Below are 13,855 nucleotides of genomic sequence, written 5' to 3' on the forward strand. Positions count from 1 at the left end.
ACAGGGACATATTCTATATAAGGGGTGACTGGGAGCAACAACTTCCAGTAATCCCTATTTGGATTAATGAGGTTAGTTTGTCATTACAATCCTTCAAAGCTAGGCATGATATGCAATAATCAAGCATTTGGAAGAAAAATGGGATTCCACCTAAAATACCATGGTGGGAGACTCGAAGAGGGATGTGGAGGAGTAGTTCTATACAAACATTTATTCTCAGAGAAAACGTGTCTAAAAGCTCTAGAATGAGCACCAGGATTGGCCCACGCAAGGGCGCGACCTTCTGGCAGGTGTCTGACTAATTTCACCCACTTTAAGGTCCACTGACAGATAAAAGCATATCTCCAATTTTTTTAACTGGTGGCCTCTTCAACATACATATATTAAACGAGAATGCAGATGCAGCAATGGCAATTTTGTCCCCTTTGTCCACCATGCAAGAATGACACCTGCTTCATACCATGATTAACTACCTCAACCATTAATGTGATTTTTACTAGAAGGGTAGTTTATCACTTTGAATAACTCACTTCTTTAATTTTTTCCTTTTCTGTATCAGAAGGTCCTCGTCATATTGAAACAGCAGGCTGTAATGAGAGATGAAGACTCGCAACCGCTGGACACAGACCAGCAGTAGATAGTAGTCAGGGTGTTTCTGTTCTGTGTATTTCAGGACATTCTGGCATAAAGAAAAAAACATTGTCAGCAGTGCCAAAGTATGTATAGATTCAAATGCTTCATACAGGTGGTGAAGGAGGCATATATTACCCTTCCAATGTTACCAGTTTAATAAAGTTAAAATAGCACCCAAGTACAGACTCACCTTCACATTGAATATGGTTTTCCTTTTTCTGTTTACATTTTCCTTTTTCTGTTTACATTTTACATTTTGTGCTTGTAGCTGTTTTCCAGTTATACATGCATAATGGTTGACACTGAATTAGTTGGGCTAAACTATGTCGAATTGTATGGCACTTTTACCATGTGTGGTTAAAACATTTACCTAAGGGAAAGGTATTTATCACTTGTGATAAATGTCACAGATTCCAAGTTCCTAACTTCCAAATGAGACATACAATTCGGAATCAGTATTTAACACACTGAATTCCATATGTTTTTCCTTATTTTACTGCTCTTTTCCCCAGATAAACTTTAATTTCGGCAGTTCTGACCTGCCAGAATTTATCAAGGGACAGTGCAAGGCTGGGACACTTATCAAACAACACAGCCTTGTATTTGCATGTGGGTTGGAACGTAAGCATTAACCTGTAATGAATGTGTCACAGGCAGGAGGATCCAGTGGCGACATGGTGAGGCCATACCCTAATATCTACCTTCATGCATAAGTCAGATCTTTATATTCTGTATCTACTACAGAGTGTTAAAAGGTGTTGGTGCACCCCTTAGACAAAGAAACTATTGGAATTCTGCCAACAGAGCTCTTTCCAGACACCATCAATTTGTCGAATATTGGGCCAACTCTTGGATACTTCCTCTCTTTCAATATTGTCATTTTTTCTGGTGAGCCCGATTTGGATGGTGATGATGCACTCACATATCAACCCTATCATGAGCACGCTGGTATGGGAAAATATCGCTCAATATTTTGCAAGAACCAAATGGGGGCAGCAGGATGGAGATATTAATACACAGAGGCGTTAGGTAACTTGTAGAAATGGCTAAGAACCCAGTGTTGCGCTTATTCTTGAATGTACTTTACTATGTGGACAGAGCAACTCCACTCTCCTTGATGCAGCCTATTTGAAAAACAGTGCCATTCCTGAGAGAGGCAGGCAGCTTAGTGCAGGAAAGGGTATGATGGGGGTATCCACTAGTACTGCTGCTGGATGTACTGATGTGGCAGCTCATTTTGAGAGAAGTGTGGAACTCAGTAGTAGTTGTTGATTAATAATACACTCCATGCTTCAATTTCTGGTTGATGGATAACAACCAAGATTAACACGCTACATGTGAAAGGATATGATAGATGCACCTCCATCTGGCGCCTTACTGCTGTCTTCCTTCTTGGGTAAACTAAGCAGCAACGCACGGTCATTTACCACAACTGGTAGCACACTCGGCAATGAGATTCCTCAAATGTTTAAATGAAGATGCTGTGAAAGGTTCAGCACTTGCTTCACTAGGAAGACAAATCCTTCATCATCAGCTTAAAAATCTTCTATTGTAATGTACAGATGGTGGGGGCTTCTATATTTGAGATAGATAGGTAGCAAATTCCCTGTAATTTTCCTTCTCCCTATGAGTCGTTACTGGCTGCTGGTAGCAACTATAATTCAGTGCTATATAAAAAAGCTGGTTGAATAAGTGGTTGAAACCCTCCTTTTCATTGGTTTGACTTGTCAAAGAACTCATCTTCAATGCTAGAGATGATCAGATCTGAATGAGTGTTCTGCAATTATCTATTTACAATACTGGGAACAGAGAGAATGGAATCCTGCCTATGGGTTAGTTTGTCAACTGCATGTGTCAAGCCTATATTTTTGAGGTTGGTTATTGTGCAATCCTAAAAGGATGTTTTCAATGTTGGGCTATGATCAATCACTGAACAAATCAATCAATCAGGGTTTTGTAAAGCACAACTACTCACCAGTGAGGGTCTCTGGGTGGTGGTGGGCTGTTATCCATTTGGTGTGGAGGGTCAGTCAAAGAACCAGGTCTTGAGGTCCTTCCTGAACTGGGTCAACAACGTGGATTGCCCGAGGTGGAGGGTTAGGGTGTATCAGGTCTTGGCGGTGAGGTCGGCAAAGGATCTTTCTTCAGTTCTGCTCTTGTTAATTCGTGGGACGGAGGCCAGATCAAGTTGGGCAGAGCGGAGATGTCTGGCTGGTGTGTGGAAAGTGAGGCGGTGTTTCAGATATTTTCGTCCTATGTCATGGAGGGCCTTATAGGCCTGTATGAGGAGCTTGAAGGTGATTCTCTTGTTGATAGGGAGCCAGTGGAGTTGTCTGAGGTATTGTGTCTTGTGGACGCGGCAAGGGATGTTGAGAACCAGCTTGGCTGCAGTGTTTTGGACATTCTATAGATTCCTGAGCTGTTTCTGGGTGACGCCGGCTTAGAGTGCGTTGCCATAGTCAAGTCTACTAGTGATGAGGGCCTGGGTGACCATATTTCTGGATTATTTGGGGATCCCACTGAATGTCTTTCGAAGCAGGCGGGCATGTGGAAACAGGATGAGGATCCTGCGTTGATTTGGCCGTTAATAGAGAGCGAAGAGTCTAGTATGATGCTGAGGTTGCGTATGTGGTCCACAGGGGTCGAAGGGATTCTGACTCTGGCGGGACACAAGGAGATATCCCAGGCTGAAGGGGTGGGTCCCAGGATGAGTAGTTTGTTCTTGTCTGAGTTGAGCTTGAGGCATCTGTCTTGCATCCAGGTCACAACTGCCTTCATTCTGTTGTGAAAGTTGATTTTGGTGGCTGTGGATTCGTTGGTGAGGGAGATGATCAGCTGGGTGTAGTCGGTGTAGGAGACGTTGTTGAGCCCGAAACTTCTGACAATGATTGTGAGGGGAGCTATGTATATGCTGATGAGGGTGGGGCTCAGGGAAGAGCCCTGGAGAACTGCACAGCTGATTTCTGTGGGTTCCGAGAGGAGCAGGGGTAGTCTGGCTCGCTGTGTGACGATGGCGAAGAGTTCTTTGTTGCTGTGTGGGTTGACGTTTATTCTGTCCTGGAAGGCCATTTTATTTGTGGTTTTGAGGAGAAGATAGTGTTTGTTGACTGTGGATTTGAAGGATGCGTGGGTTTCCAGGGTTTTGTTTTTTTCTCCATCTCTACTCAAGTCGCCAGCAGGAGCGTCTGGACTCATGGAGGATGGGAGTGAACCAGCTGGATTTCTTGGAGTGTTGCTTGCCTGGTGTCTTCTTGAAGGTTGCTAGAGTGTCGGCGCAGTTGGAGATCCAGCAGTTCAGGTTGCGAGCTGCAGTGTTTGCAGTTGTTGGTGCTGGCGGAGTGGTCGTGCAGAGGAAGTCAACTAGATGTTCTTTGGTGGCCTTGTTCCAGTTGCGACAGGGGGAAGATGAGGGCAGTGGTATGCGGTGGGCATGGTGAAGGCGAGGTGTACGCAGTGGTGGTCGGTGCAGAGGCGTTCGGTGGTGTGGCTGTAGGTGATGTCCCCACTGGTGGAGAAACGGTGTTGAGCATGTGTCCGGCTGTGTTGGTTGGTACCGTCACTAGCTGCTTGAGTTCGATGTTGGCAAGGTTCTTTAGTAGGAAGGCGGTGTTCTGGTCACTTGGGTTGTCCAGGGGGAAGTTGAAGTCTCTGAGTAGGATGTATTTGTTGGATGCGAGAGCAGGTGTCCATGTGTCAATGAGTGCCATGATGTGTGGGATTTGAAGATGGTGAGGTCATGAATGCACCTGCACGTCTGATTGTGCATCTTCTGTTTGAGGTCACCTTGAAGGTTTCAGGAATGCAGAGTCAAAGCAAATCTTGTGATTTGTTTCTGTGGGTGTTGGAGCTGGTAGAGGGCTTTATGCTGTGAAGTAAAGCGTTGCAGTTTGTGGTGGTGGGGGTGTCATTGTCATGGATGATGTATAGTGTGACACCTTTTTGGCTGTTGGCATGATGAGTCCTGCATTGTACTGTTTAGAAACCTAGTTGGTGCTGAATTACTTTGATGGACAACTTTGGACTTATATGGTGGTGTTCTGATTGGTGTTTTCTTTTTTCACAAATGAAGTTTTGGTAGCAACTAGTGCTGGAGCTTACTAAATATTTTCCAAATTTAAAAAGAGTTGTTTGAGGAAGAGGTAATGTTGGTCAAATGCTGACAGGATGGCATAGGATCTTTGAACCTAGGCCTTTCTGTCTGTATAGAGTTGTTTTGTATGACCCCATAAATCAAATTTGAGGGTGACATTTGGAAGTTCTATCTGAAGGTCTTGTCTAACGCTGATGAGCACAAAATGACTGTGGCGTCTCTTAATGTAAGAAGTAGTTGTCAACGAGAGGGTTTAAGTCTTAAAACTTCTCTTTCTTTAAATGTGGCAAATTGCAGATAATTGATTTTAAAGTTTAAAGGACAATTTAAAAGTTTAAGGGACCAGATCGTGTATTTAAATTAATGGTTTGGTGGCATGCTAAGATTGGAAGTAGATCCTAAGTTCACCTTTATTCTAGTCTCTGATAAGGAAAGAATATTTAGGGGATGTTTTAAATGAGCGGGCCTTCTGTTGTGAAAATTATTGGGTACGGGTTTCCATACTGTAAACTAATCTCCATATTTAAGTCTATGGAGTGCTCCAAAGAGTATAGCTTTCGAACTCTTTCCCCAGTACACTGACTTGCATACTTCGGTTCCCACCATAATATACTTGAACACATATGTAAGTGCTGGAAGGAAGGGACCAGGTCATGGAGGCAGTGCAGGCTGAGAGAGCCCCTCTTGGTACTTCTTGTGTTGAATGACAGACAACTATCATTCAAAATCCTTGTTTCGTGCACAATATTATGATAAATATATAGTAGAAATAGCTGGTGAGGTGGTGAGGTGAAGTCCATGTTAAAAACACTTTACACATTGCCATTTGCTTTGATACAGTTAACATAAATGAAATAATAGGAAGATGACCTGGCATCTAGTACAATTTATTTCCTGTTCATTGTTTCCTTTGCTGTTTTCCCAATGCAAAGTCAGAAAGTCCCATGCTAATGTTAGTAATTTACATTTTCCATTTTATTTTATGATAGCATCATACACTATTGGTTATTACTGAAGCTTGCACTCTGGAATATTTGGTTCAGTTCCATGCAGCATGAAGGCCATTTCACTAGTTTTCCAGTTCATTAATTCATCTATATATTCAATCTGTATTTAGGTGGCTCCTTACCTGTAAATAGCTAAGATACTCTGGGATCCGCTGGACGACATGAAAAAGTAGTATATATAGGTCAGACTTAATATCTTCCTCAACCTAAAGAAGAAAAACAATTTATGGGGACTAACTATGACATATATTTATATACCAAATGGAATGGGATAAGGATCATACATGAAACAAAAGTTTATCCATTCACAGTTTAGAGGCTAAAAGGGATTTCAGTTATAGGGAAATTAATTGTAGTACCAAAACAGTAACATTGCCATCTTAACTAGAAATAGGTTTGATATATAATAAGCTGTATTCACTTGGGATGCATAGTGCATTGGGGGATTTTAAAAGATGACAAAATGTATAACATATCCGATTGTAATTAGGAGAATGGTTCATAGGGCACATTGCTGTAAGTATGGTTCACTAATCCTCGTTTATGCAAATAGATGCTTCAAGGTAAGCCACATACTGACCACGTCGGAAAAGGAGCTGCTTCTTTCATGCAAAATCACTATAAAGCAATCCTAGAATTGTGGTCTCTTTTCGAATTAATGATCAACAAGAACGTTTGATGAGCATTCTGGCTGCTCATTTTCCTATACTCTTCTCAGCCCTCCACTACTCTAGGCACCTGTTGGGAGGTCTGTCCCTAGCTGCTCCTATCCACAGGGTAGGTAAGAAGTGACTGTGGTGTTTTGGCATGAGCTTTGTGGTGACTGATTTTATAGCCTGGCACTTCACTGCTTTGGGAGTGGGATTCTTCCTTCCAAATAGTAATATGCCTCCTCAAACCCTAAATCATTTCATATAGGCTAAGGGATGAGTGGATATTAAGGGCATTAGGCCTTGGCACAGAGTCTAATGAGGCACCACTGGAGTAGACAGAAATCCTTTGTTTCTTCTTGCAAAAGTCTCTCCATGAAGGTGTCAATGGCTGTGCTGTTACTTTTGCAACATCAACATTTGATTATGGTGTCTGGATTGCACCTTCCTGATCCCAGCAGCTTAGGGAAGACCCTTTTACATCATGTCTGCCACAATGAGCATTCTTAAACCTTGACCTATGGTGCTGAGAATAATCCTCTGTGGTGTGAGATGAAGGAGGGCCTTGGAGAAGGCTTCCCAGGCACAGGCTTATCAGGATTCCCAAAAAAGAAGTGCAAATTCAAAGGCCTCTTTGGAAAAAAAAGTCCAAAGCCTTAACGATACAAGAGAAAAGCAAGATGGACTACGAAGGTACCAATGAAACACTGTTACTATAGAGGGAGGCATGAGGGACTAAACAATTTCTAACCAACTGCATGTAAGAGTTTTTAAAGATGAATACCAGGAGTAAGCAAGGACTACTCCTGGCTTCCTCTTGAAACTCTGGCGTGAGCCACGAGTACTACACATGTATGTCATAGCAGCATCTTTGTGAATAGGACTGTGTTTTTATTTACCTGTTCCGTTTTTAAAGTATGACTGTTCTTCTCAAAAGTTTGAAAGGTTGTTTTCTACAGAGCTATATACGTGGTTTCTTTCTACACAGTTTTACATAGTTGTAAAATAGATGTGGCCTAATTGACCCACTTTACAACATGACCAGCATTTACTTTCACTTGTGAAATAATATTTACAAGAAAATAATGTAGTATATGCGTTATCAATGTGCTCACCTCTTTCAGAACCACAATATGGATCACAGAGATGCAATCTGGCAAATCCTTCAAGTAGGCAACGTAGTAGTCTAGAAAGTTATTCTTGAAAAAGACAAACAGTGAGTTAATGAGTGAAGTGAACCTCTACTATCCTGCTAAGAGCTTTGTGAACAAAGTTTGTGTGGGTATTCCTGAACAGGCACTTCTCCTGCTGTAGGCTTTTCCAACCTGAATTTCCAAGTATGACTTAGGGGCTTATTTGTTAGATATTACTTTGTGAAAATGGCCCAATCAAATTAGAGCGGATGCCTTCTCCCCCCTTTTTTTTCCAAATTTTCCAAAAACCTTTATTAAAGGTCCACAAACATTATACATCAACGCGTACTGCCTACAACCACATCTCGGCCGGCATAACGACAAGTCAAGTATATAAGGCGAATGGGTTCGTGTGTAGGGGAGTACACAGCAAGCCGCCTACAACCCCTAGGTGCCGGCCGCGTTAGTGGCAGTGGTGGGTTATGGAGGCAGAGTTATCAGTACATTCATAAATATCATTGATAACATTAACATACAACTAAGGCATCTTGTAAAGGATACTACCCAATTTTACTGGCATGTCACTTGTGATAACAAAAAGGAAAACATTCATGATCGTGATAAGGAGATGTTTCAGCCTGTGAATATTATAGCTATGACATTCATCACCCCACCTCTGTTAGTGCAATAGGGGTGGAAGTATGTCTGGGGGAGAACAGCAGGGAGTGAGTGATACGCATTATGAGTTTTGTGCGCTTTGATCTACAGCGTCTTCCATTAAATAGGTTTGCAGCGGGCCTCGTTTATCTCTTGGGCGTGATGAGGGGGGTTGAAGTTCTGCAGAAGTGTGTAGTTGCTCCTGGCAATATATTAAGTCTTGGAGCCAGTCCTTAAATTTCGGCACTCTCCCTCTCCCCCATCTGCACGCGATTTTCCTTTTGGCGAGCAATAGCGCCATGGAGGTGTACGTCCGCATTTTAGAAGCAATAGGTTCGGTGTAGCCCAGCAGGGCAGTGAGTGGATCAGTGGGTATGTGTAAGCCAGCCATGATATCTAGTGCAGCAAGCACTTCCCCCCATTAACGCTGTATAGGCGGGCAATCCCAGGCCAGATGACAGAAATCAGCACCCTCCCCACTACAACGGTCGCAGCGATCATTGGCCGGAGTTTCAGCTTTCGCAGTCTTGTAGGTGTATAATATAAGTGATGTAGGTATTTATAGTGTATCAGCTGGAACCTGCTGTTAGAGGAAATTTCACCCGTCTGAGCACAGCAGTATGTCCATTGTTCATCGGTTAGGGGGTGACCGAGTTCTGCCTCCCATCTGCCCAGGGCCAGTGGTGGGTCATATTCTCTATTGGTTTGAACAGTGCGGTATAGGGTCGACAGTACATGTGCAGGGGCTTCTTGTTGTATTAGGATATGTATCGGGAGCATCACTGGGGGTTCTAGAGGATAAGAGGGTGTGGCAGCTCTCATGTCTTGCCGGAGCCTGATGTAGTAAAAGCGGTCCAGATGAGTAGGTTTGACGTCTTTAAAGAATTCCTCGCTAGCACTAAATTTTCCATCAGTGTATAGGTGTCCCCAGGTATGTATCGAGAGTTTACGGAGGAGTTGTCGACAACCTCCCTCTTGCGTAACAAGCAATCCGCCGATTCACTGTGAGCAAACTGACACCCTTGGCACTGAAATGCTCCCAATGTTCCTTCTCCTCCATGAATTAGAAAGCAACATCCCCTACGTTCCTTACCAAACAGCCTCCAGTGGCTTTACAAAAACAAAAAATTAAATATAATAGATGACGGTCAATAAAACATTAAAGTATTCCTGCATATGCTGAGGTTATGCAAAATAACACATAAGCATTCAGAAGGACAAGGGATTCTCCACCAAAGCGCCACACTTAGGAACACTCTTTAGCCTTCTTCACAGAAGTGAATTACTTAGGTGAAGAAAAGGCCTAGAAAACCACTTTGATTATGGACTCCAGGCACCTCTGTTCAACTTATTTAAATGTTGTAGTGCGGTGAGTCCCTTTTTCAAGGACGAGTTCCCTCACCCACCCGTAGGTGGCATGCTTCATCATTAGGAACCTCCTTGCACTGCGAGCCTAGTCACACTGTGGGCTATGACCCCCTCACTGTGAGGGAGGAGCTCAGGGATGTTTTTTATCGTAGTATGTAGGGAGGTATACTAAAACCTTCAGATAGGCGGGGCATGGAGGGAGTGTGTGAAAATGGTGAGGGTGAAGTAAAACTAACTACCTGGTATGCTGAAGAGAAACTTTAATGGGACATCCAGAGGTCAGGATTAAAAAAAGGTGGTGTTGGCAATGGCAGGAATTTTCAACCTGTCATGATCTCTAGGTGGTCAATTGGTCAACATGTTCCAGCCTGAATGCCCTCCGAAGAGGTGAAATGGCTTTCTTCTGGACCAGGTGAAGTGTGAAAGAAATGTGTAGTAGTGAATGTCGCCACTATACCAATTCTGGTAGGTGGGATGAAAAGGATACAGCCAGCTAGTAGGGTAATGAACCAATTGTAAGGATCTGCTGATCAGCGTCGTCCCTGTAGAGATAGAAGTGTTTAAAACAAAAAGTTTATACACATTTCCACAAGCACTCCTTAGTTCATGTGCCACATATATATACTATTAGTTTCAATTGTGAATATGCAAACGATGTGAAATAACTATTTCTTGGTGCTTACCCGTATTGTCGGGATACTAGTGGCAATTGATACTCGGCGCACACACTCGAGGTGGCTTCCAAACCCTATATTAGGAGAGGGGAAAAAAGGGGTTGACTGTAGTGTACAGTCATACATATACATAAAATGGAGCTGACTATACATGCTCAGGGTCGGTAGAAAGTGATTGGTTGATCTCTGATTGTAAACCAGATCCTCACAGTTTTACACAGAGATGTGGTAAAGCAATAAGCAACAGTACAAAAATAGTTATAAAAAGGTCCCAGAGGACAGTATATTGATAACTTGGTATAAGATAGCAAATGGAAAAGCCTATGCTAAGGCATTCCTGAATGGTAATGGACACTGGATTGGTCACTAGAAAAGATACAAGTAAGACCAAAGAAAAACTGCACTCACATATTATGGGAGGTACAGGCTGGCAACGAACACAGGCTTTGTGTAGTTGTTGCCAAAAATGAGTGAGACACCTGAATTGAGGCGATAACTCTGGATGAATTTATGAAGAGCTAACTCACCACCTCTTAGCTGTAATGTAGGTCTCTATCTGGGCAGGGAAATTGAGTCTAAGTCAAAAGGCAGAGTACTGATAAGCAGTCTATCCAACTCAACCGGATATATGGTAATCTCGGCTGGCCTTTATCATATAAACACACACCTGGATATTCCCAGGACATAGGAAGACACCATCGATCTGGCAATCTCGGCTAAATGGTAACGGGGCTGTAATGTGAATCTGTACAAGAAGCCAAGATTGCCTGATCACTGGCATTTTGCTCTGTCCTGGGAATATCCAGGTGTGTGTTTAAATGATAAAGGCCAGCCGAGATTACCATATCTCCGGTTGAGTCGAGTAGACAGTTTAGCAGTACTCTGCCCTTTGAGTTAGGCTCCATTTCACTGCCAAGATAGAGACCTACATTACAGCTAAGAGGTAGTGAGTTAGCTCTTCATTAATTCATCCAGAGTGATCACCACAATTCAGGAGTCTCGCTCATTTCTGGGAACAACTAAACAAAGCCTTATGTTTAATGCTAGCCTGTACCTCCCAGGATATGTGTTTTTGGTTTTTCTTTGGTCTTACTTTAACTTTTCTAGTGTACCCATCCAGTGTCCATTACCATTCAGGAATGCCTTAGCATAGTCATTCCATTTGCTATCTTATACCAAGTTATCAATATACTGTCCTCTGGGACCTTTTTATACGTAACTTTGTACTGTTGCTTACTGCTTTACCACATCTCAGTGTAGAACTGGGAAGATCTGGTTTACAATCAGAGCATTAAACAATAACATGCTACCCACCCTGAGCATGTATAGTCAACTGAATGTTATGTATATGTATGACTGTACACTAAAGTCAACCCCTTTTTGCCCCTCTCCTAATATAGCGTTTGGAAGCCACCACGAGTGCGTGCCCCGAGGATGAGTTGCCCCTAGCTCCCCCGACAATACGGGTAAGCACCAAGAAATTGTTATTCCACATCATTTGCGTAGCCACAATTGAAACTAACAATATATCCAATTGGCACGTGGACTAAGGAGTACTTGTGGAAATGAATATAAACTTTTTGTTTTAAATACTAGTCTTTCTACAGGGACGACGCTGACCAACAGATACTTACAATTGATTCATTAACCTACTAGTTGGCTGTATCCTTTTCATCCCACCTACCAGATTTGGTATTGTGGCGACAATCACTACTTCACATTTCTTTCACACTTCACCTGGTCCTGAGGAAAGCCACGTCACCTCTACGGAGGACATTTAGGCTGAAACATGTCGACAATTTGACCACGTAGAGACCAAGACATGTTGAATCATCCTGTTATAGTCCTCCCCGTTTTACTAATCCTGACCCCTAGATGTCCCATTAAAGTTTATCTTCAGCATACCAGGTAGTTAGTTTTAATTCACGCTCACCATCTTCACACACTCCCTCCACGCCTGGCTCATCTGAAGGTTTTAGTATACCTCCCTGCTACTGCAAAAAACATCCCTGAGCTCCTCCCTTACTCTGAGGGGGGCGTAGCCTGAACTGCGACTAGGTGTGCAGTGCAAGGAGGTTCCTGATGATGAAGTATGCCACCTACGGGTGGGTGAGGCAAAACGTCCTTTAAAAGGGACTCCCCGCACTTTGCCATTTCAATTCAGACCTAGGTTTGCTTTTTTGTGTTTCCATATATGGTTCAAGGGGAGTCGCTCCCTGTCAATATTTAAACCTTCTAAGCCTCTTTTTTGTGTATCACAACTTATTTCAATGTCATTATTTATTAAAGCAACAATTTATAAAGCCTCCCAACCCTTCACAGAAGCTAGGAAACCCCTCAAAATATTCATAGTGTTAAGGCATGTGAGATATTTAAAACCCATTTAAAAGGTGGTAACATTTACATTTGATGAGCTATAATAAAATATAATTGGGTTATTTACACTTCTATTCCTACACTTTATAAATAATTCCACTGTAATTTTACTTTGAAGTTTAATTTCTGGAATGTATTCTACAATCCCATTGACAGACATAAAGCTTGCTAATGCTCTCTGGTGGAACAGGGGGTGTGGTAAGAAATATGATTTGATTCATTCATTTGACTTTTTTCTTCAGTGCCAGTTAGATCAGACATTGGTCCCAGACCAGAATATTATTAGCAATAACCATTTTGCACATACTAAGAAGTATGGGAATTATATTTAGAGCGTCTTTGATTAGTATGTTTAATGGAGCCCACAATTCTTTGGGAAAAAGCTGTAATAAAAAGAGTGTGTGGGTAAAACTGATCGAAATGAGCAGACCCATGAATTGGACCACTTAATCAGCACACAGACAGAATATCGAGTTTAAAATGTCAACATACACAAATATCGAGTTTTAAATATCGTGATACAGAACTAGCGACAGGAAGACTATCGTGGTCAAGAATATAGACTTGCAGGTAAGAAATATCATTTTTGGAAATATCAAAGTTGTTGATATCATTTTCAAAAATAAAGTTGTTTAAAATATCAATGTTTTAATTAGTGTTATGTATTTTAGTATGTATTTTAAAAGTATGTGATCTATTTTTTGTATAAGGATTTGTTTTGTTTTTTAATATATGTGTTACATTTTTGGTAGTTAATTATTTTTTCTTAATTAAATTCTGTGTTTTTAAGTTCTGTAGTGGGTTTAGAGGGGAATAAGGTGGGAAGAAATGTAATTATAATACATTAATGATTATTTTTCATGTATTAGTATTTATTTAATTTAGATTTTAGATTTTAATGTGTTAATTGTGGGAACTAATGTGTTATTATTTATTTATTAATCAGTTGTTAATTATTTAATTGGCAATTATGTTAATGGTGTCATTTTTTTAGGAGCGGGCTGTGGGTTTATAGGGGAATGGGTGGGAAATAATTTAATTATACTAAATTAATTATAATTTCTTATGTTTTAGTATGTATTTAAGATTATATAGTGTTTTTTGTGGGACTTAATGTATTATTAATTATTAATTAATTGTCTGTTAATTATTAATTAATTAATTGGCAATTATGTTAATTGTGTCATTTTTGTAGGAGCGGGTTGTGTGTTTATAGGGGAATAGGGTGGGAAGTAATTACATTATAATAAATGTATTACTATTTTTA

The 13,855-nt window shown here is 41.4% G+C and overlaps 1 protein-coding gene across 1 annotated transcript in view; it reads right to left on the reverse strand.

The window, feature by feature from the left end:
• ARHGEF33 (Rho guanine nucleotide exchange factor 33) overlaps positions 1 to 13,855 on the reverse strand; it is a 371,211-nt gene that overhangs the window by 200,336 nt on the left and 157,020 nt on the right. Inside the window, exons 11-13 of the mRNA XM_086925777.1 lie at positions 7,496 to 7,579; positions 5,853 to 5,936; positions 531 to 679 (exon numbers count right to left, since the gene is read on the reverse strand). Coding sequence (XP_086781903.1) covers positions 531 to 679; positions 5,853 to 5,936; positions 7,496 to 7,579 — 317 coding nt within the window. The remainder of the gene's footprint in view (positions 1 to 530; positions 680 to 5,852; positions 5,937 to 7,495; positions 7,580 to 13,855) is intronic.

Source organism: Lissotriton vulgaris, chromosome 6 (genome assembly GCF_964263255.1).
Source record: "Lissotriton vulgaris chromosome 6, aLisVul1.2, whole genome shotgun sequence".
NCBI lineage: Eukaryota > Metazoa > Chordata > Amphibia > Caudata > Salamandridae > Lissotriton > Lissotriton vulgaris.